Genomic DNA, 22,949 nt, shown 5'->3' with positions numbered 1-22,949 from the left:
AACAAAAGTCTCTTGTCTTCTCTGAGTTAGTTTCAAAGAATCTAGTTTATAGAAGTTAGATCAACAAGATACATGCATCATGAGTACTGCCAGCATCACAAGCCAAGCTTGCAGCTGTCTTAACAGAGAGAAAAGAATTCAATGCATATGAAGGCAGCAAGTTTGGTTTTTTCCTGAGTCAGGATCAGCAATGCTGCTAAGATTTCAGAATTTAATCTAAAGTTTTAAAGCTTTTTGTTTGTTTATTTCCAGCTCCTGCATTCATAAAGACTTGAGTCTTCTAATAGCTTCTTTTCAGAAAATTGAAAAGACGTCTGAAGCACTTGTCAGACTAAAGTTATTATGTACTTTCCTCACAATGCAGTTAAACCCCCACATTCTTTATAAACCATTGTCAAGAACATGGCTTTTCATTCTGAATGGCTGGATTTGTCAATACAAAGTTAGGAAAATAAGTGTGAAACTAATCCACTGATCTGATAGTAACACGAGGTTTGCCTTGGATCTACATCTTCAAGTACTTTAAAAACATTCTACATACTTTAACCATTATGACATGTATTTTGGACTATAATTTCCCCCTTCACCTTCAAAAACAAAACCCCCCCAAGATACTCTGCCAGTTTGATGTTTGGCACTCCCCAGCAAACAGAAGAAGTTCAACAACTTGGCAGAATAGTCAGTCTTTTTTTTGAACTCCTATTTCATCTGGAATGCTTCCTTTTAAAATCACAGCGACACATCAAAAATAACAAAATAAAATTCTCAGGTATCCAAATCCTGCGGTGAAGGCATCTAAATAGATTCTCTAGGTATGGAGAAAGAATTTGGAATTGAATGCAGAATGAAAACGGCTTATCTCCAAACAAACACCAACCTGCCAGAAAGATATGCATGCCCTGCAGTATTTAAAAAGAAAGGATCTTCTCTTTAAGAGCCCCTTACTCAGGCACTCTCCATGCTGGTGACACAATGTCAGACTGCAATGTTCATGCAAGCAGGGAGAAGACTTGTATCCTTCTGATGGAAGAATAAAACAACCCCAAAGAGTATGTCAGGCTCACAGTGAGGCGGACCACCCACAGAAATGAAGGAGTTTTCAACCAGTGACCATCAGAATATGCACATATTGAAATAAAGCTCCCTGGCCAGCTGCTGGCTCTGATTAAGTCTTTGACAGCACAGGCTGGTGCTTGTGGCCTTAGCCCTGGGGATTAAATCAGGCTGGCAGCTTTATGTTTTCTTAAAATGCCTATTTCAACTGGAAATGAAGCATGAAAGTGTCAGACAGCTGTAAGTAATAAACCTTGAGGAGTCTCCCCTTATCTGTTGTCCTTGCAGGCTGAATTACAGCCATACCTACGCCACCTTCCCATCCCCGGGCTGCTGGGGCAGTTTTTCCACTCTCAGGGAGAGTAGGGGTAATACCATGCCTCCAAAAATGAAGCTCCATCCCCACTTCTGCACAGAAAATGTATTTTCTTTGTGTCTGTGCTAAATGCAGAAAGATCCCACAGCATGGAAAAAATACCACTGAAGAAATACTCCTATATTTTATGGATTATTTAACTTCAGTCAAGCACAGACTGGAGTTTCCAATGAGTGGTACCTATTGAACCATGAATTTCAGTGAGAAGTATTATTTAACAACTAAGATAATTAAACCAGCCTGACAGCCTGTGAGTAATGGCAATATTAATCTGTCATCCTCCTTTAGGTCTTCTGTTACAGACAATGCAGGTAAAACAAGGGGGCTTTTTTTCTCAGGCTTTTATGTGAATTGTTACTGAGTCTGATGTGGCAAATGTAAATCCTACAAAATAAACCATCCCACTTGTTTTAAAAAAAATTGAGGATAATGAGATTACTAAATAATATACTAAATCTTAGAATGTCTTCCTATGAATCCCAGGTAAAAAATTGTATTCTTTGGATCCTGAACAGAAAGACAACAGTAACAATATTTTAAAAAGCCTATCAAATTATTGATTACACAATTCCTCAAATGCAATGATCTTTTGCCAGTCTGCTCAATGTAGCTACAGAAAAAGTACCAATGAAGCATATAATTGAAATTAAAATACTTTATTTTTCATCTGAAAAAGACAAAAAATTCCCTAAGCAAAAATTCAAACTGGATATATTTTTAAAAAAAGGCTTTCCCCACACTTTTCATAGGCAGAGAAGGATATTACAGATAACTCTATAGTGGGTGTTTTTTCCATTCCAACATTTTTGAATTTAGAGGTGGAAATAGGGAACCCTACTGCCTCAGTCAGACTGCAAGACATATTTCATGAAAATTTATGACAACAACAGTACTTGGTCTCATTTGCAACACATGTAGGAAGCCTAGGTTCAGAATTTAAGTAAAAACAAGAATACAAGTACGCTTTGATCTATGAGGGCCAGTTTCATTAAAAAAAAAAAAAACTGCTGGCAGTTTATCCCCAAATAAAGAACCAGTTTAATTTTTAAAAGCAACTATTGGCACTTTATGTCTACCTAACTTATTATTTGGCTCCAGCCAGGTATTTTGCAGAAAATTATATCTGTAAATTGCTGTCTGAAGCACAGGTGGACACAGAATACAGAAACATCAGCTTCATCATTAATTGAACAGCAACTTTGCCATTGTCTAGTAATTATAGCCACCTTTTTACAAATAGGTATTTCTCATATTGTGAATTATACACTACACATACATTAACAGCCTGAATGGTTCATTGATTTAAATTCATGGCACAAAGTTAGGCAGACATAGCAGTCACAGTCTCAGGTTGAATTTAAGTACCTGTTAAGGACTGAGCCTTTATTCAGCATTTAAATTGCCTCTGTGGAGAGGAGAGAAGAAGCAAAGCATGGAAAAGGAGAAAAAATGAAGGAGAAATAGTTCAGGTTTTTTCCACTTGCCAGCCTGGGTGTCCTTTCTGGTCAATTATGCAATTTAGAGGAAGCAGTGTGGTGGGAAAGAGCCCAAAAAGGTGTTGGAAAAGACCAGACTCAAAGGAAAAGTCTTACTTGGTTAAATAAAAATGCCCTAAATGAAGAAGACAGGAAAATATTGCCCTTGTTACCAGCCTGACTAAACATCCTAGTCTTCCACTAATAAAATAGTTCTTCTCATTGACATGCAGGGTTTAATTTTTATGGTGATGTCACATGGTACTGTAATTCTTTCACCTTCCTTAGCTTTTACTAATAATTATGGACATTCTACTAGTCACATGTATATAAGAATGATGTTTCAGCAACTTGGTGTATTTTATGGTGCCCTGACCCTCTTTGAGCATTATAAAAGAGAGAGAGCTGCATTGAACAGGATCAGTTCTAGTTTTGCAATCATGACAGATACACATTCTTTATTTCAGCTGCAATGACATGCTTATTTCTACTTTCAAAATCTTATTATTAAATTATTATTATTATCTTATTAAATAATTTCAAAATCTTCACACACTAGTAAGTAGTAAATGAAATTCTAGGATAGTCACTCTAAAAAGTTTTTTTAATGCTCAGCTTCAAAACAATAACATTTATGTACTTTTTATTGTATCAAATAATTATTTAATGGGAATTGGAATAGACTAAACATGTGACTATCCCATTTGGGATGGCTCTTGGTATTTCCTCCTGGATTAAACATTTAAGTCAGTGTAAATCAGATGAATGCCCACTTTATAACTGTTTTTGGATATGGCTTTACTGAATTGCATTTTATTTCCACCCCTCTCCCCCATCCCAAATTCATCAGGCTATTTTAACATTAAAACTCTTCCCTTCAATCCCATTTGATAGGCTGGTGATGAACCACTGAGACTATTCAAAGATGGTAGTTGAATAGGTAAGATTCAACCAAGACTGACCATGCTTTTTAGTATTGTTAAAAGTCTCTGATCAAGGCACAAAAGCTAGAAAAAAATTACCAATAAATTCTGATGGTGAGGATTAAAATTAACATTTCTCTGGGGCAGAGATGGTCAGGATCTCAGAAATATATTTTGCAAAGCTAAGCAAAGGGAATAGAAAGCTTGAGGGAAAAATAATGCAATTTTTCAGTTGGACAAGCAGATTTTCAGGACATTGGATCAGGCACATACATTTTATCTATTTCAAAGTGCTTCTTGCTGGAAAAGGTCTGCATGTTGTGTTGGTTTATTTTATTACTCTCCAGATTCCCTTTACATTCAGAATACATACAGTTTTCTGATCAATCCTCCAAGCCAAATAAGACCATAATTTTCCATAAAAAAAGAACTTCCTAGAACAAACTCAAATCCAAATCAGAAATACAAGAGCTTCACCTTGCTTCTACTGCCCCAAAATTCATCTATCTGCATTCAGACAGAAGAGCAAAGGGGAATGTTCCTTTCTGCCACTGTTTTATTCTGTCCAAAGTTGGTCGGTGTCTTGAAATATCTGTGCACTGCAAATCACACATTTCTTTGATAAACTGACACAACACTATCCTGGAATGCTGGATATTAGTGAGCTTCAAATTGCTGAAGGCTTTTTGTCCCTAATGCTCAAAGAAAGTGAAGGGATTTTGAGCAACACTTTGCGAGGCATGTGCTTGTTGAGCAATTACTCCCTAGCACATATAATGCTGAAGAAAATCTAATTTCTTTTGCAGAGCAGCCTCTGTATATCAGCCATCTGCCACTGACTTTAGCCATCAGCCCCTACAGAAGCACGGTTTCATCTTTCACTGAAGGATTAGCCCATGCCATTCTCATCCGCTATAGTCTTGCCTATCTATACACTTAATGCCTTATTTTTAAATGTCTCTTTCCTGATTATAACACACAGATTATAATTCTCAGGGGTGATGAGAAGATGAGGAGATGATCTGTACAAGTACGAGGGGGGCATTCCATCAGATTTTCAATATGCTCTGAAAGGGACATAACCTCTCTCTGTTGTGGGTGCAGTTGAATCTTTTCTGTTCTCTTCTTTTGCCAGGAAGATATGAGTGGCTGGAGTGTTTGGTTCTATATATAACTGGTTGATGTCAGCTGGATGCCAACCCCTTTGGAGAGGATCAGCCCCCCAGTTTGTCTCAGTACTAGGTACCATGCAGATCCCAGCACAAGGGTACAAACCATCCAGGACCAGGCAGGTCATCCCCATGCATAACTAACTTCTGAAGCCTCAGCTAAAGGGTTGACATCGCTTTTTTTCTGCACAACAAAACAGTAGGGTAAGTGTATTGTTTCCTGAAATGTTTTGACATTGTCTGTCCTACAAACTGTCATATACAAGACATTTATATAAGCTCTTGATTCTGCAACTTAACGGATGTTTATATTTTTAATTAGTCAGAAATGCACCTCCTTTAAAGATGCCAGAGGAACTCGTTTCACTCTTCAGATTCTTGATTACAGTAAGAAAATTCAAAATGTAAAATTTCCGAAAACATAAACCAAGATATAAATTAAAATTAGTTTGGAATTTTCCTCTTGTAGTATAATGAATAGATGTGAGAAGGCCTATACCACTGATACTGATTTTTGCTGAAGGACTTATGTAACCAACTCAAAGTCCATTCCTTTGAATTTTCTATCCATCAAAACATGTCCTAACATCTGTCTGCAAGCAAGAACTGCCAGTGCATTTTGCAGTGCAGTATTTCTCAGTCAGAAACCCCTGACTTCACTGTTCAGCCATTCCTAACAGGCTGCTGGAAATGAAAGTTGGCCGAACTGTGTGCTCTGGCTCAACAATATAAAAATGTGTTGTTTTTTTTGCAGCAAGGAAAAGTCGTATCAGAAAATCACAATGTTATCAGAGTCTGCCCTGGCCAAAGAGAGGAAAGAGCAAGCATCAGCCATTATGGATGAAATACACAGAAATGGTATAGCACTGAACCCAGCTTACTGCATATGCAATGTCCTCTAGCCCTCCCTAATACATTTTTTTAATCGTAGAGTTTAACTCTCTTACAGCTTTGTCTCTGGGTGTTTTGCCATAAATAATCTTGTGGGAGTATCATGCTGCCTATGGTAACTAATCCTTTTGTAGCTGCCTCTTTTCATTTGAAAGCTATTTTCAGATGAACAACTGCTGTGGAGGAATGAAGTAATCTAACAGCTGATGTACATTCTGCTAGGATAGCCTTTCAGAACATTATTTGGAGTTAATAACATGACTTCATTCCACATTAAAAGGCTATCATCTAAGAAACATAATGATCTGTACCCTCTTGGTTTGTTGGGTTTTTTCTTGCTCTGTTTCACTCTGCTTTTTTATATAAAGGATAAAAACATTTGAAACAAATGTTCACATCTCCATTCCTCTCAAATCTTGTCTTTGTAACTAACACATTTTACTAGCGTTTGTCACTCTCTCTAGTGCATAGCCACCAGTTAATCTTATTTGACAGAAATTTTACTTCTCTGTAGTTGCACTGATGAAAATGCAGGCACTTTTTGGAAAGTTGTTTGATTTTCTGAAACAGGTTCTTGAAGGTATGCTTCCAGCATGACACCTTAAGAAGCAATTAACTCCATTGGAAATACAAATCTGCTTGGCTTTCATTAGACATGTACTGGATGCTTTTGGAGATCCTTCCAATCCTGCCCATGAAGCCTTTTTTGCCATCTACATAAAAGATCAATTTTCTAAAAGTGATAAGCACCCCACAAGCCTCACTGCAACCACAGGGAGCTGCATTAATATTTAGAATTAATGAAAGTTATACCACTTTCATGGGATGAAATATTGAACATGGAATTCCAGTTTTGAAAATCTTTTGTGGGTTTTTGTTTCAAAGAACTTTTGGATGGTTTCTGCACTCACTTGATGACCATTATGATTGCATGAAGAGTAGGGTGAAAGACTTCAGAATTTTTAGAACAAGAATATACAAATTTACCTGGTCCTACTCCTTCTGATATTTCCAGATTTTTTTTTTCCTGAAGTTTCTATTCCTAAACAAATACCTCTTTCCTGTTTCAATTCTCCACCGAACATGCCCTCAAATCTGAAAGCCAGTCTGTCCTTCCAGATTTCATTACAACCCCAGGTTCTTTTTGGTATTGTAAACCCAAGCACTGCATGTGCCTGAAATAGCCTGTAAGCTCCTCAGGGAAAAAGGAAAAAAAAAGTCTTTCATATGTTTGTTTGGGACCAGGCATTTCACATGGTAAATGTTGCTACTATTCATAGCAATACTAAAAAATGTAGCATACAGTCCTTGAAATCATTGGTGTATTTGGATAATCTGTGCTGATGCTTAACATTTGTCTCACATAATCTTCCCCTTTATTATTTACGTATTATCAGATTTGCTGTCAAGATTTATACTCATAGTTATGGCAGCTTATCCTGCAAGATATGCTGTGGTATGTTCCCACTGAAGGCAATTCTAACTCTTAGTAAAATTCTATTTTTGCCTCTTCTTTGGGTGCTAGAGATATTTAATTGTTAACAAAAAAATGAAAGTCCATGAAATGGGTGTGATAAGAGACTGAAATTTATAACTGTACAAGCACAGTGAAGCCAGATAGAAAAGAGAAGGATAACCAAAGCTGTGGTGACACAAAGTATAAGCCAGTTCTCTGGGACCAGATCTGAACAAGCCTTGGAAAAACCATGGAGAAATATCGCATTTAATTGACTTAGATTTAGCTTAACTAATTTTTGACATTTTGTTTTGCCCTCAATTGTTAATTCAATTAGCTTAATTTGAGATCTAGACGGTGAAATGCTGTCTCTCTGGGCTTGGAATCACTATTCCTAATGACAGTCCTGCAACTGGTAATTACATCAAAACTAAATGTACAGTTCCAGCCACAGCCCTTTGAAACTCTCCACTGCTAACACAGGTACACAATGACAGAAGGCTCTGTTACAACATAACACAAACCCTAGCACCTTGGAATGGTGTAAGCATTCCTACTCCACTTTTATTTCAGACCCTTTTTATCATAATGCTTTCAGGTAAACAGTGACTCTCTACTTTCTGGTTAAAAGATATTCATAGCAGGAACAGTCGCTGGTAGACTCCAAAACCAGCCAAGTTTTCTGCCAGTGTCTGAGATCACCAATCTCTGGGCAAGACTGGTGCAGACTGAAAGTCCTCCTCTGCTGTTGGCTTGTGGGACATGACTTTGTCTCATTTTTTAGAGAAAATGGACACACCATAAAATGCTGCAGGAATAGACATCAACGGTAAACTTCATTACAGTCTCAAAGAGAAACTGCATGAGTAAATCAGTGGGTGCATTTAGCAACCTCCTCAAGCCCTTGGTTTGTCACTGGCAGACTTGGACTAATCAGAACATTTCTAAAAATACTTGGTAAAAAAAAACTTGGATGTATATAAATATGTACGTTTAAGGAAGCCCTTGGAGTTCATCACTTAAATCCCATGTCCAGTTCTATATTACTTCTTAAATGCATTCTTCAGTATCTACATGATTAACTGTCTTTCCTGATAGAGTTAAAAGATCTTCTTTCTGATACTACAACAAACACCCTTTCTAATATTTATCATTAAAGTTTCCAGTTCAGATTAAGGTATTTAGAAGATGGTAAACTGAAGGATTAAAGGAATATTAGGTAGTGTATGCAGGAGGGACTATATAAATAATATTTAAATAAAATTTGCTGTGATTTTAAGCACAGGACAAGAAGGACTTGGCAGAAGCAAATTAAAGAAATTAAGCTAAAAGGTTAATATTAGGATTAAACTTTCAATATTATTTTTCAATGTCCATCTATGACATTAATGTTCTCTTTCTATTATCCCCTAAATGTCCTCCTTCTCTCATTCTCCATCACCTTATCTGCACTGACACTGAAACTATCCCTAGACACATCATAAAGCTAGACAGATGATTAGATTTTAGTTGGCAAGGAATTCAAATGAACTTTACACTTATGATTTTGGGATGCTGCCTGGATACACAAGAGTACACAACTGTGGGTTACAAAGTAGCTTGGAGCCTTCAGTTAACATTAACAAGAACAGTGTGTATGTAAGGGAACAGCAAGGCACAAAACAGATAAGACCCATAGTGTCCCAGAAGAATCCCGAGTGCTTTGGACAGAGCTCTGCAATTGCCTTGGCTTCCCAGTCTCTGAGGATGTGCACGCTCCCCATTCTGTGTACAGAATAGGACATAGAAAAGCTTTTCTATGTGAAAAAGTTGTTGAATTGTGGGGTGAATTTCTTACTTCTTGCTAATATAAAACCATCTAGCAGTCTCTACCCTGGCAGTCATTTTGAGAAATTATAAAATCAAAATATGACTTGAGGTCTAAATTTCAGGCCACGGGCCAACAACCAGTTATCTCCATGTCAGAGCCAAAATCCCACCACTATCAGCCACTGATAGGGATACACTGGGCAAGCTGAGTTTTTTCCTCCCATGTTAAGAACTCTCTGTTTTGTAACTAGCTCTTAAATAACATGAGGTTGTTAGGATTCTTTGCACACACTATTTTTAAAGCAGAAGAGCACAATCCACCTTATGATCCAGTTAAGTTGCTTTTCTTCCACTGAAATCCACTGCAAGCATTCAGTTGAAATTGGTATGGACAGAAATGGATCAACAAGGGTGGACTCCAAGGCCCATCTACTTGTTTGATTTACTACGTGGAAAACTCTTGTCCATCCAGCTTCAGCTAAATATTTAATGTATCTGTCTCCATTAAGTTTTCCTAAATGTCAGCGCATCACATTCTTTTCCCCACATAAAGTTACTAGGAGACACATGCCAGGCTGAATGTGCCATTTACTAAAACCAAAACCCTTCATATGTAATACTGACTTTGGGATTAGGTACCTTCTGCAGCTAATGGGATTAGGTACCTGCTGCAGCTAATTAATTTGTCATGTTAAGTTTAAACTGGGCCTCCTGTCTGCTTACTCTGATAGCAGGATACATATTATGTATAATTTGTCCTCATTTCATTTTAATGTATTAAAATACATGTCAAAGTTCAGAATTTTAAATTCTGGAGACCATAAGAATATGTGAAGCATAGAACGTCCTGTTATTGTTATATTTCTTAAATTCTACAATGCTCTAAGCAAAAACAAATAAATAGAAAATAGTTGCTTCATTGTTTAGGTTTCTGTGTTCTAAGGTTTAAGTTTTATCTCTAGGTTGAGGACATTCAGTGAGAGTTCAGTCACTAAGCAATAGCTCGCTCAGTGCCACCAGCATCCCAGCTTGCAGAACACCACCATGAAGATGCCAATAGGAATTCTGACATTCAGAATTCTTTATTTTCAATCCTGATTGATTTCTCCTTCCCTTGCTTATGCAGTCTCCCTTTCAAATTCCACAGGATGTGAATAAAGACAGAGAAGAAATTTTCCCCAAGTAGTGAATTAAGAAATATGTATCCAGTACTTCAGTTTCCTCTTAGAGAGAATAAAACCCAAAAGGTCCTAAATGAATTAATTCCTAGAAGCACATTGTAATTCTTTGTTGACTCTCATTTTTCACACCTTGAGCTTTATTTTGAAAGTCAGTCTAAAAATAGCATTTAATAGAAACTGGTAGGTATGTTTAAATGGGTTTTCTCTAATCTATCCAGTGCAGGACACAGAAAGTTAACTGAATGTTTGATGTGGGAACCTGGGATCAGAAGGAATTTTGTTCCTAGTTTTAGCAGAAGCCAGTTTTTACTAGCCTGCTATTAATATAGTGTGTAGGACACTATAGACCTGATCTTGATAACAGCTAATTTGGAGCTTGAGGTGCTTATCTTTGAAAATACAGGTTTGTGGTGTTCAATAATCTCCTCCAAAATTCGGGAAGAAGGCTTTATTTCACTAACACCATGTGACACTGTGCTATGTGTTAGCTAAATATGCACTAACAAGTTGTTGGATTTCAGGTGCAGAGCATGGAATATCAGACATTTAAGACAAACAGAGGTTTGTACTTACCCATTGCATTGCAGTCTCACCCACCCTGAACCTTGGAAAAAAGGTCAGCACGCCCAGAGATATCATGGTGGAGGAATTGTCGACGCTCAGCAACAGAGGGGCCAGGCTCTTCAAGCGACGCCAGCGGAGATCTGACAAATACACATATGAAAATTATCATTACGTGGCAAACAAGCCAAGAAATGTGAGTATTTTCTAATGACTTCTTAGTGATTCTACATCGGGTTCCTTTGGTGCTCATGATACACTTTGTGTATGATTTACTTGTAGTTTCAGGAAAAAGAAAAGCAAAATCGCAGAATGAGGCTAAGAAGAAGTGAGCCAATTGTATTTTATTAAATGAGATCCTATAGACAAGAAAATAAATTTACATTTATTTTTATATGGTATAGATATTTCCAACGCCTTTGATAAGTTGCTCAACAGATGTTAAATTACACTGGGATAAAATGAGATCCAGTTTGAGCTTTGATAAATCTGCCTTTTTAAAATAAATCTGCACAAAAGAAATCCTATTTTAAAAAATCTGAATAACTCCATGGAGCACCCAAGGCTATTAGTAAACACTATCCTTTGAAAGCCCACCTATGAATACTGTCCCCCCATTTCTCCCTCTGTTGACTATTAGAAGCTACAGAGATAAATTCTGAGCACACCATCAGTCTGTATGCAATTACATTATTTTGCTACAGTCTGACAGATCCATTTCCCTCTAGTCCACTTTTTCTCCCCAAAACCACAGAGCACACTTGGTTTACAGTCAGTATGACATTACAACACACGAAAAAACAATGCCTCTGGCTTCTGTTCCCTCCCCTAAATGTCTATTTAGCACCACTAGTGGTGTCTGCATCATCTTTAGGGTTCTGCCTGCCAAAATTAATCTTTCTAACATACTTCAGGATGACTAGAAAACATTCCGCCTTGATCTTTTTTTGTTGTTACTTCAAGTTTAAACAACTATTTTTTGTTTGCTTTCCTATTCAAGAAACTCTTACTCTAAACCACTCTATATTTAAATTGCTTTTAGCCTATGTGTCATGGCTAAAATAAGATGCTGACTTCTTATGAGACTCTAACTCTATATTTATGCAACAATGATTAAGCCTTCAGATGTTTCCTTAGAACCGATATCCCAATAGGAGGGTGGAAAATAACACCATATCATGAATCTCCAGAAAGTGATCTGCACTGAAGTTGTTATTTCTACTACAAATAAAGGAAAAGACAATCCCAAACAAAAGCAGTTCAACAAATGCAGTGAATTTTCAACTGATATGGGAAGAGACGCTTTGAAGAATCAATGCTTTGAAACTCAAAGGGAGCAAACTTGCCAGATTTCTTGACCCTTTGGGTAGCATGCGTGCTCTGTCAAGCACAGAACAGCTTCTAGCATCTAGTGACCGAAAAAATTCTCATTTCTGGTTACTTAGACAATGCAAATGTGAAGGCAATACTCTACCTAACAGCAGCACAGTGTGCTTTAGTATTGTGCATGCTGGAAATCAGATCTGGGCCGTAAATCGGAGCACTGGTGCAGCCTCCCCAGAGAATGCCATGCCTGAGGTGCTATTTCTTTGTGTCTGAATGCAGCGTGGAGAGCCCATCCAGACTGTCAGAATGGACGGCCTCAGTGTGGAAGGAATCCCACAGCATGCCCCAATGACACCTCCCAACACACCTGATCCCCGCAGCCCTCCACACCCTGACAACATCGCCCCAGGTAATATGGGAGTCTGCAGACACTGAATACATTCAGTCTCACTGCACAACAAAGAAATGACCATTTTTAAGGCAGTATCTTCAATAAGAAGATAATGGACTAATATTAGAAATACTAGACACATTTGAGTCAGGTAACTAATCAGAACATCTCCCAGAAATGTAAAGTGATGCTCTTAGCTGCTTGTGTTCATTTTTAAAAGATCTGATATACCTTTTGTACTACTTCTCTCTAAACTGAAAACGTATCTTAATATCAAGAGAGATTGCTCCTATATATACAGGTCTTAAAAACACTGAGAAAGAGATCCTCTGATTTAAAACCACATTACTATATTGATTTTTCTTTGTCAAACCATTGTTTCCAACATGCAACACCCCGTTTAACAGTCAGCAAGCTATCCATTGTAGTTTAATTATCCATAAATGTAAATCTGAAGCCACTAAATTTTGCTAGAACCCTTTAGAGAGGAGTAACTTTGAAAGGAATTTGGCTCTGGCTGCATAAACTGTTCTTTTTTAAATCCTTAACTGTGAGGGTACTGTTGGCTTTATTTAAAGGAGTGAGTTACAAGAAGGCCTTATTTTGTATTCTTTAAAGACTAGAGAAGGCTAATTTGTTTTAATTAATTTATTCAGTGATATAGCCTTTCTTCCTGTTTATGAATTATCCATGAGCAGACTGTGGTTTTTACAAATTCATTCTTTGTTCAGAATTACTCAATGCATGTTTTGTGCAGACCTTTTCCAGTTCATGTAAACTAGGTCAGTCCCTCTCTGCTGGTGTCTGCTGAGGCTCTGTGCATCCTTTGGCCAAACACAATGCAAACAGAGGTAATTTCCATTGCTAAGACATGATACAAATCTTCAAACCTTTCTATAGGCAAAAAAGGTCTGGTCAGAGTACATACTAAGCCACAGGGAGGTTTAAATTTATAGAATGAAATAGCACTCATTTAAAGACCTAGATGTAGATGTACTTGTGGAAAATTTCACTCAAAGAGGTAGAATTATCTTACTTTTAATCAGCAGTCTGTTTTAAAAATATTTTTGTTAATTTAACCCAAGGACTATGTACTCTCTGTTTTCAAGCAAATGCTTACAATTGAAACAAACTTATAAAAAACTGAAAAAACTCAGCCTCAGAAGAAGTTGGAATACTTTGGAGGAGTTATCTGCCTAAAAGGCTACAAATTTACCCTGCCTGATCTCTGTTTCTCTGTAGCAGTGGCCTGGGGACTTGACCCAGCTGTTCATTTTAACTCACTGAGAAATTCTGGTGTGTTAGTTCCTGTTTGCACAGGATGGTGGCAAGGAAGCAGAAACCACAAAGAATCACTATAATTATTTTACCTTGATCACACTGCAGGATATTCTGGACCACTAAAAGAAATTCCTCCTGAAAAGTTCAACACTACTGCTGTGCCAAAGTATTACCAGTCTCCCTGGATAGAAGCCATTAGGGATGATCCAGAACTGCTGGAAGCTTTATATCCTAAACTTTTTACACCTGAAGCAAAGCCAGAACTGCCTGACTACAGGAGCTTTAACAGGTAATCCTGAATGAACACTGAATTTTACTGACCAGAGGAAAATTACTATGAAATAAAATGTTTCCACTAGCTTTAAAAACCTTACCACCTGTGTTTGCAAGTGTATGCATAAACATCAACACACACAGTGATTACAAGTGGTAAAAAAGAGCATTAAGGAGCAAATTAGTCTATCACTAAAGTATGGGCCCAAATTCAAACTGTAGAACTAGGAACAGAAGATAAATTGCTAAAAATATTGAAAGAAAGAAAGTATCAGAATCCAGTGCCCAGAGAAGCTGCAGATGCCCATTGCTGGAAGTGTTCAAGGCCAGGCTGCATGGAGCTCTGAGCAACATGTTCTAGTGAAAGATCTCCATGCTCATGACAGGTGGGTTGGAACTAAATCATCTTTGAGGGCAATTCCAACCCAAACCACTCCATGATTCTATGATTCTGTGATTCAGTGTACTCAATAAATGGGAAATATGAGCTTCAAATTCCTTTCAGGATGCCTGTTGTTGACTTCAGTAGGTATGGTACTGTCAGATCTCTCAGTAAGAACTTTGTTTCTAAGTTGTATAATGCAAAGTACTCTTTTTCTATTTATTTTTTTAATACAACTCACATGACTTTGTTTTAGGCAATGATGGTGCAATGAACTTCATCCCACAACCAATCCCTGGTGCTAAATAGCAAGATTTCCTCTTTTATTGCAGTGTAACATTTTTTATATATTTGACAACCTTCAGCAACAAATTAACAGATTAAACATTGTTTTATTTACATAGTAACTAGTGTATCATGGCTTTCAGTAGAACTTCTAGCTATTTGGATAACACTGTGTTTTTAAAGCTTTAAAGCAAATTCTTACTCATGTCTTTTGCTTTCTTTCGTTCCGTTTACACTATTTTTATTTACTGAAGTACTGGATAACCCTGCTGAGTTCCAGACAGCTGAGCCAAACCCAAACCCCTCCTCAAAAGGCCAGGCAGCAATCTAATGAAAAACAAAATTGTTCATGGCAATTCAAACGTAGAGAAATATACCACAAACATCACTTGTGTTCCTGGTGTTGATGTGGGCCTCAACTATGAGTGCAAGGACTAAAACATTGCACAATTCAATGTCAAAATTGTCACTGCAGACACTGCATTAGTTCTGATTTCCTATCAGCAATATACATAGCCATGTTAATAACTGAGTCTGTGTGGCACACTCTTCTCAGTAGACAAAATAGCAAATGCAAGTCAGAGATGTGCCACAGCTGCCAACATCAGAACAGTAACAGCACAGTTTATGTACTGTGCTTATTGTAGCCTAAAAAAAAAAAAAAAAAAAAAAAAAAAAAAATTATTAAAAAAAAGAGCCCAAGAAAAAATGCTAAAGATACAAATGCATGGAAACAGAATCAGTTCTCCCTCTCACAAGAGGTTCTAGTCATTATTGTGAAGGACAGCATCAGTCAGGGCACAGAGACTCCATTAACAGGGATATCTGTCTTGAGACAGTGTCTGATAGCTTCTTTGTGGATTTAAAGGCTATCTCTGTGGCCCTGTGTTCTGTTAGCTGCCCTCTTCACAATACTAACTATTTGGATTTCTTTCTATATGGAGTTTCTCTGTGTATGACGTGGCAGAACTGTGGCTCATCAGTGTCTGAATTTCTTGAACATATGTGCATTCTTATACGAGAAAAGTCAATACTCTTCCTTGTAACTGCCATAAAACCCTAAAATTTGGCACATAAATCCAAATCCAGACTGTGAAACTGGTAAAATTCAACCCAAAAAATATATAAACATAGTCCACCATAACACTCCTTCTCATGGAAAAAACCTGATATCCAGTAGAAAAGGATGCCTGGTAGCCCTAGAAAAGCTGTTACATGTTACAGCCAGACATATGTTTTCTAGCAGACTCAAAAAGAAATTGATAATTTGAGAAACTAAAATTCAAGATACCCATCTCTTGGAGAGGATTTTACAGCCATGACTTAGATGTCTACACTCCTTAAAATGCACAGCAGTGTGTTTGATGATGGGATTAAAAGAGCACACTGCCATGCCAAGCTATCCAACAGAAGAAGACTACCTGGACTCCTGTGCCTAGATCCTACTAAGTCATTCTGTGCATCTAGGTCACAGCATCCTTGGCTTGCTTAATTGCAGTCTTGGAGAGAAAGCAAATGATACCGTATTAAACAATTTAAGTGTGATATAATGGCACCATTTCGTTATCAGCGAGGGTAACTATCTAGGCTTTCTATCCTGCTTCATCATCCAGTAAAGTGCCGTTGTGTTTGTTCTCCTGCAAAGCGCTGCTACAGTCACCATTAGTCAGGAGGGGGTGTGGTTAACAGCAAGTGTGAGCCATAGGATTCCCAAGGGAAATGGGCATGGGATCCCTCCCGGTTCATCCCCTGGCGTCTGTTGAAATGGCACTCAGACTTTACAAATAATTTCAGGCTCCTTTCAGCTTTCCTTGTTGCACAACAAACTGGAAAAGCAGCACAACCTGAGCAGGTAGGGAGGTCTGATGTTTTGGAACTGAAGCACACATTCACAGCTAAAAGTATCTTCAGCACTAAACAGCATCCAGATTTTTTTCCCCACTGTCCAGCAGTGAAGAGGTGACAGTGGACCCTGCAGCAGTGCAATTTTTATAACACTAAGGATTTTTTTAAAACAAATAAGGAATCCATAGAGGCATTTTTTGGAGTTTAGTATCCATTTTAAGCTGCATGGACCTTGCAGTGCTGGCAGGTCACTGGAGGAAAAGCTGTGGAAGCAAATGTCAGGAGGGTTTGTGCTGCGAGGCAGGGCTGTCTGAGAGACTGGCAGCGGTGCTCTGACAGCACAGCACTGGGCAGAGGGGAGTGACCACACAAGAGGGGCTCTGACCACACTGTGCACATCAGGCTACTCTTTCTCCTCCTCAGAGATAAAACGAATCTGTGCTAGCAGAGAAAAGCAGCAGAACAGACTATGCCATCTGGCTTCTCTTTGAGATCCATTCCTATTAGGATTGAAGAAGCATTTACTAGTGAAAAAATTTCTTGTCTCTTTTACCAGTGTGGAAGCACCAAGTAATGAATCTGTGGGAAGGCAGCATGAATCTGCATTTGCTAAGGAGTTTATAATATTACTTAAATTAGTACCTTTATTCCATTTGCTTTCTTGGAGCTGGATAAAATGTCAAAGGTAGGATTATGAGTAACATACAAAGCACCACATCTTACTCACATAGGACAAGCAAGTCAGACTAGTTCTGCCTCTCCTACCAGATAAATTCTGCTTTCTCAATTCCCAAAGACTACTCTTTCAAAAGCACTGCAGGAATTCAGTCCATCTGGACTGGGCTCTGTTTTCATTGATTCATGGACACTGAAGTCTATTATAAAGTGCTAAGGTCCAGAGTCTCACAGAAATTTTGGGTGCTAACTTAAAGTGATGTGAGATTAGTGGGAGCTGGGTGTTAAGCCAGCGAAACTCCCATGAAGCTCTGAGCCATTTTGCAGGGTCAAATTCTTTGCTCCTATGTCTCATTTTTTTGCAGAATTAATGATAAACAAAATGTTCTATGAAATATGATCCCATTTTAAAATGTGAAACTCATATTTTTTGTGATTATGTAACCAAAGGTGCTAATCTAATGCAGCTAAAACATTTCTTCAGACTTTCCCGAATCATTAGCTACAAGCAGTCTCCTATGTTGAGACAATATAATATTCAATAAGAAAGACTAGGGGTAAAAAAAATTAAAAAAGAAATCCTGTTAAAATGACAGGTAAAATTAAACATTATTGTGCCTGCTATTGTTAAATCGAGCATCTACTTTTTAGGAATATGCAAAGTGAATATTAAACAATCTGTTACACTTCCTGGTGCTATTTCCTATGGCTCTGAACCAGCATTTCCACCCTTATGAGCAATGACTGCTGGAATTTTTAAGGCATGGGATTTAGGCTTCTATAAAATGAATCAGAGCTCAAGTAGCACAGCTGATGTGCACACAACAGAGGTCATTACAACACCATGTTGTCAGACAAGTTATTGTTCACAAGAATATATTTACTGCTGCGGTAAAGGAAAATCAACATCTCTTAGCCAGTTACTGTACTCTCCTTTATGTCAATCGTCATGTGCCCCTGTCTATAAGGCAGGAATCCAGAGTTCTCTGAGGCCAGACTTTGTATAGCAACTACAGGGGGGGTATTTTGCTACAAAAGATACTTGAATTTCCAAAGAAAGCCCTCCTGTTTCTGTTACATACAGGAATATGCTCTATTTAAAACCCATAAATATAACAAAGAGGATGTTTCAGACAACAGAATTGTTTTGCAAATTATACAACTATTAAAATTCTGTTTATTTTGATTATCCCTTTAATATACACATCAATGATAATTAAACATCACAACAATGTGAGAATGTGTATTGTAATTAGGGCAGCAATTAAAACAATATTTATTATCCGGTGAGATGTAGATCACTACGTTCACTCTGTGCCAATTACCAAGCAATTATTTTTAATGGGTATCATTCGGTGTCCATGTTGACATTGTGACCTAGAAGACAGCTCCACAAGAAAAGCTTGATACCACAGGCTCGATACCAACTTTGGACAAACACTTCCCTTGATCTCAAAAGAGTTTAATGCCTGGACTGGCTGCTGCAACATCTTGTCTTACCATCATTTGAGACACATTTTTAGAGCTTAATCTAAAGCGGTGTTCTTCTCTCAGTGAGGGTGCATGCCCAAAGCTTGCATGATTTTTTTGTATCTCCCAGGATTGATGTTTTGGAGTTAACACCATCCCCTTCAACAAATGCTGCTGGTACCAAAATGCAGTGAATCATCCATGTAATGAGAGAGCAGCACCACTTCTTTCATGTCACAGATTCATTTTTCTGAACTAATCTTTTCTTTTTGTGTATGTGTACTTCATTCTTAGTACAAAACTTAAGGGTTTTATCCTGATGAAAATCCTAGACAGATCTTCAAATTATCTCTTTTAGTTTCTGTTGGTATTAATTTCCCTGGGCTTCTGCTATAATACCTGGAGCCACTGGAAATATATTCCATCAGATCTGTTGTTCTGTACCACACACCAAATATTTTGTTGAAATTTTGTTGAAATTCCATTTCAACAAAAATTAATTTTCCCATGCTATAACATGTCTGGTTTTTGCAGAAACTGGGTGCTCCTGTGGAGTTTGAAAATTTGACACTCTTCACTGGCTAGAATATATCCCAGCAAAGCTATGCAGCTGATCAAAATGCAGAGCACATACCATAGTCTGTTTGTTTGCCCAAAGGAGGCTGGAAGAAGTGACAGGAAAACTCAAGGGTTTTTTTCAGTCTGAAACCTGTATATACAGAAGATCAGGGGAGGAATTTGGAAATACTGTTGTTTTAAAGTATTTGCAAATGCATGTAACAGTCAACTCCAGCTTAGTATTCCTTATCTTTCAGTTTCTCAGGCTCACTGCCTGGGGGAAAATCTGCATTTAAATAACATGAAAAATACTGGCTGAACAGTGTTTCAAGGTTTAGTTACATAAACATTTTCTTCAGAAACAAAGCTGGTATATCAAGTCCTCACCCATTCCCTGCTTTCCAGAGCCTGTTGTCTTTGGCTGTTCCTTTCTGCTTCACTCATTAAGCTCCACTCCTCTTCACTTGTATTGCTACAATTGTTTGAGCATACTGATATAAACTAGATTGCTGAAATAATTTGGATTTTGAAGTGCTTCTCTGTTTTGAAGGGTCTTTGTTTAACCCAGATCACACAAGTGACCCAAGTTTATAGCACAACCCACATACATTCTAACTGGTACAACAATATGGTGCTGAAACACAGTGTAGTGGGAGGAACAAGCAGCTGAGGAGAGGAGAAAATGGGGTGAGAAGTTTCGGAACTAATTACTTGCTAGAGAGAATGTGTTTAGCTACAGTTTCAGATTTATCTATTTATCACCAACAAAATAAATTTAGTAACTGTGACTCACCAATTACATGGTTTTCTTGTAACATCTTTTTCTCTTGGCTTTTCCATCCATTTGAATTTTTTAAAAGGCTGCAAGCTTTATCTAAGGGAAAATTAATAAGATCTTAAAGAGAATTCCCCAGAAAAACAATCAGAATGCTTTTTTCCAAAGCTTGCATATGTGAACAAGAAACTGGAACAAAAATCTGTTCTTTTCAGCTTCTGGAAGGGAAAGAAAATAAATATTTTTAAAATCACATTTAACTTTTATTTCTCTGATACCTACAGAGTTGCCACTCCCTTTGGTGGTTTTGAGAGAGCATCAAAGCTGGTTAAATTCAAGGTACCAGATTATAATATGCTGATGCTAAACGATCCCAGATTCATGATCCTTGCAAACCCTCTTGCTGCAAGAAGATCCTTCAACAGGACTCCCAAAGGATGGACATCCGAGAATATCCCTGTAGTGTTCATTCAGCCCGCAGAACCTAACACCGTTCCAGAAACAGAGGACCTGTGAGAGAGGCTGCATTCTACATGGTACGAAATGCTCAAAGCTGCACATCCGAGTATTTTTTGGTCCAAATATTACTAAAAGCTACTGAAAAAAATTTTCATTGGAAGCTGGAGTATAATTAATAATGTGGGATGCAGTGTCTTTTTTCTGGCACCCAGTTTCATCTGTAAACATGAGCTAAATAAAGTAACTTGGAAAATATGACAGTGATGTTTTCCATTTGTGTTTACATGTTCTTCTTTTACTTTCTGAAACATTTGCATGTCATTTAAGAGCAGGTGTACCAAGAAAAAAGAAGTGACACCTCTCTCAAGGGCTTTGAAAGGTACAATAATTTAGGGAAAACAACCAAGCAAACTCTGGACTAAATGCACCCCAAGTCCTACCTGCTCAAGATAAGCTCTGAAAAATCAACCTTCTTCCCAAACCCTGCCTTTGGCCCAAGGTAAGAATTGTGTCATTACTTCAGTGACAGCAAGTTCAGGCCATTTTCCTCCTTTCTGACTCTTCCTCAGCTGTTATGATGCACACCATTGCCTGTGTCACCTGGATTTGTTTACAGAAAACTCAGTAAATTTGGCGATGACAAGGATTACATACTGGGATGAAAAAGTACAGAGGTATTTCCTGGATGTCTAGAATGTTTGTATTATTCACAATTAAAAAGCTCAGCAATGACTGGTTATGTCAAACATACAAAAATAGTATCATCAAGCTCTGTTACGACAAATGTTTTTCTTACTAGAAGGAAATTTCATAGACCTTTTCCCTTACATCTATACTGGGACTTAAAAGCATGAGAGAGTCCTTGCTTTTGATATACTAACAAGCTCTGATATTTTATAAATATCAGTATGCACGTTTTTCAAATGTCATTTCAAGGCAGGTACTTGGCAAAGGAAATTTTGCCATGCATTTTCCTTCATTTACTTTCTCACACAATTTTCACAAATAAATGTACAGGTCCTGAACAAATTTAGGAAATAAAGAAATAAATTAAAAAAAAAATCACCTCATTGACTGAGAACACTTTCCTAGCAAGGGATTTGTTTGGGGATCTTAACACACATTGTACAACCATTAAATGGACAAGGACAAAATATGAATTCTTCAAAGTTAAAGATGCAAGACTAAAGAAAAAAACTATGGTGAGGTGTAATGCAAACAAGTTCTGGAGGAATTAGCATTTTATGAGCATCCATAAGACTGTTTGAAGAGAAATATGAGAAAACTGGTGCATAGCACATACACAGTGAGGACTGTAAGAGAGGATACATCAATTTTACTGTATTCTCTGTAAAAACAACTTATACATACAGAGCATGCCACCTTGCTTCTTACACAGTTTCCTACTTCAGTTTCCTATTTATCCGTGGATCCACTGGAGCAGAACGGGCTCAGGAGGCGCTGAGCCTGCTATGGACATGTTCAGCCGATGGTGCGAACAACAGAAACCACCGACAGTCCTTACGTTCTGACACTTCCCAAAGGAGCTGTGACACCGCAAAACCGGGAGCTCTGATTTCCCTCTCAGCTCAGTCATTAGCTGCAGAATAGGAGCCCTGTGCCTCCTGCTCCCAGCTCTGCCACCAGAGAGGCACAAGCACGCCAGCCCATGGCAGGGGCCGGAGCGCTCTGCAGCCACGCCGTTGCACCTTCTCGTACCGAGGGGCTTGTGCCAAACCACCTGCCGGGAAGAGGCCACGCTAAACTCCCGAGCCGTGCCTGGGAAGGGTTTGGGAGAGTGCTAATTGGCAGAGGGAGAGCTGTGCAATGTGCTAAGCATTCAACAGCACGCAGCAGTCAGTGCCAGTGTCCAGGAATGTTCCCTGCCTGCATCAGCCTGGATGGAGCCTCATTGTGCAAGTCCCACTGCAATAAACAAATCCCTCTGCCAAAGTCCAACTCGTTTGCCTCAAAGGAACATCTCTTGGTAAGACTGGGAATTCAGAAGTCCATTGTTACCTTCACTGGGTTTTAGGACCTGCATTTATTTTTTCAGACTGTTATATTGCACTTGAAATGTATCCTATAACTAAAGGAAAGCTGCAGGGGGCTCCTAAGGCTTCTTTTAGCTGTAACAAATACAGCTGCAAGAACAGATTGAATGGGAAAACACACAAGTAAGATTCACACAAACAGAAACATGGTCAAGTTCATAAATATTTCAGGAGATGTGCATTTAACAGCATGTACATTTTATCAAAAGACACATCTATTTGCTTCAATAAGAGAAAGGCACTGAAGGGTATGGTGAGAAGTCAGAAGTACGGTGAGAATA

General features: G+C 38.1%; 1 protein-coding gene and 1 long non-coding RNA gene across 3 annotated transcripts in view; one reads left to right on the top strand and one right to left on the bottom strand.

Annotated features, from left to right (window-relative positions):
• Positions 1–11,037, bottom strand: part of LOC137472686 (uncharacterized) — a 50,937-nt gene extending 39,900 nt beyond the window's left edge. For both annotated transcript variants that reach the window (XR_010998367.1, XR_010998368.1), the window contains exon 1: positions 10,907–11,037. This is a non-coding gene — a long non-coding RNA (uncharacterized lncRNA). The remainder of the gene's footprint in view (positions 1–10,906) is intronic.
• On the top strand, positions 5,038–20,869 carry MYOZ2 (myozenin 2). The gene is made up of 6 exons (XM_068188000.1): positions 5,038–5,200; positions 5,751–5,854; positions 10,921–11,090; positions 12,500–12,629; positions 13,998–14,181; positions 20,440–20,869. The coding sequence occupies exons 2-6, from the start codon at positions 5,779–5,781 to the stop codon at positions 20,669–20,671; spliced, it is 792 nt and encodes a 263-aa protein (XP_068044101.1). The 5' UTR covers positions 5,038–5,200; positions 5,751–5,778; the 3' UTR covers positions 20,672–20,869.
• The last annotated feature ends 2,080 nt before the right edge of the window (positions 20,870–22,949 follow it).

Source organism: Anomalospiza imberbis, chromosome 4 (genome assembly GCF_031753505.1).
Source record: "Anomalospiza imberbis isolate Cuckoo-Finch-1a 21T00152 chromosome 4, ASM3175350v1, whole genome shotgun sequence".
Classification (NCBI taxonomy): domain Eukaryota; kingdom Metazoa; phylum Chordata; class Aves; order Passeriformes; family Viduidae; genus Anomalospiza; species Anomalospiza imberbis.
The sequence above is the reverse complement of the archived record's forward strand: the minus strand, read 5'-3'. Positions and strand labels throughout refer to the sequence as shown.

Excerpts from the sequence above, each read along its gene's own strand:
- MYOZ2 (XM_068188000.1), top strand. The coding sequence starts at position 5,779 with ATGTTATCAGAGTCTGCCCTGGCCAAAGAGAGGAAAGAGCAAGCATCA. Across the intron at positions 11,091-12,499 it reads TGGCAAACAAGCCAAGAAAT|CGTGGAGAGCCCATCCAGAC; the intron begins GTGAGTATTTTC and ends GTCTGAATGCAG. Across the intron at positions 14,182-20,439 it reads GACTACAGGAGCTTTAACAG|AGTTGCCACTCCCTTTGGTG; the intron begins GTAATCCTGAAT and ends TGATACCTACAG.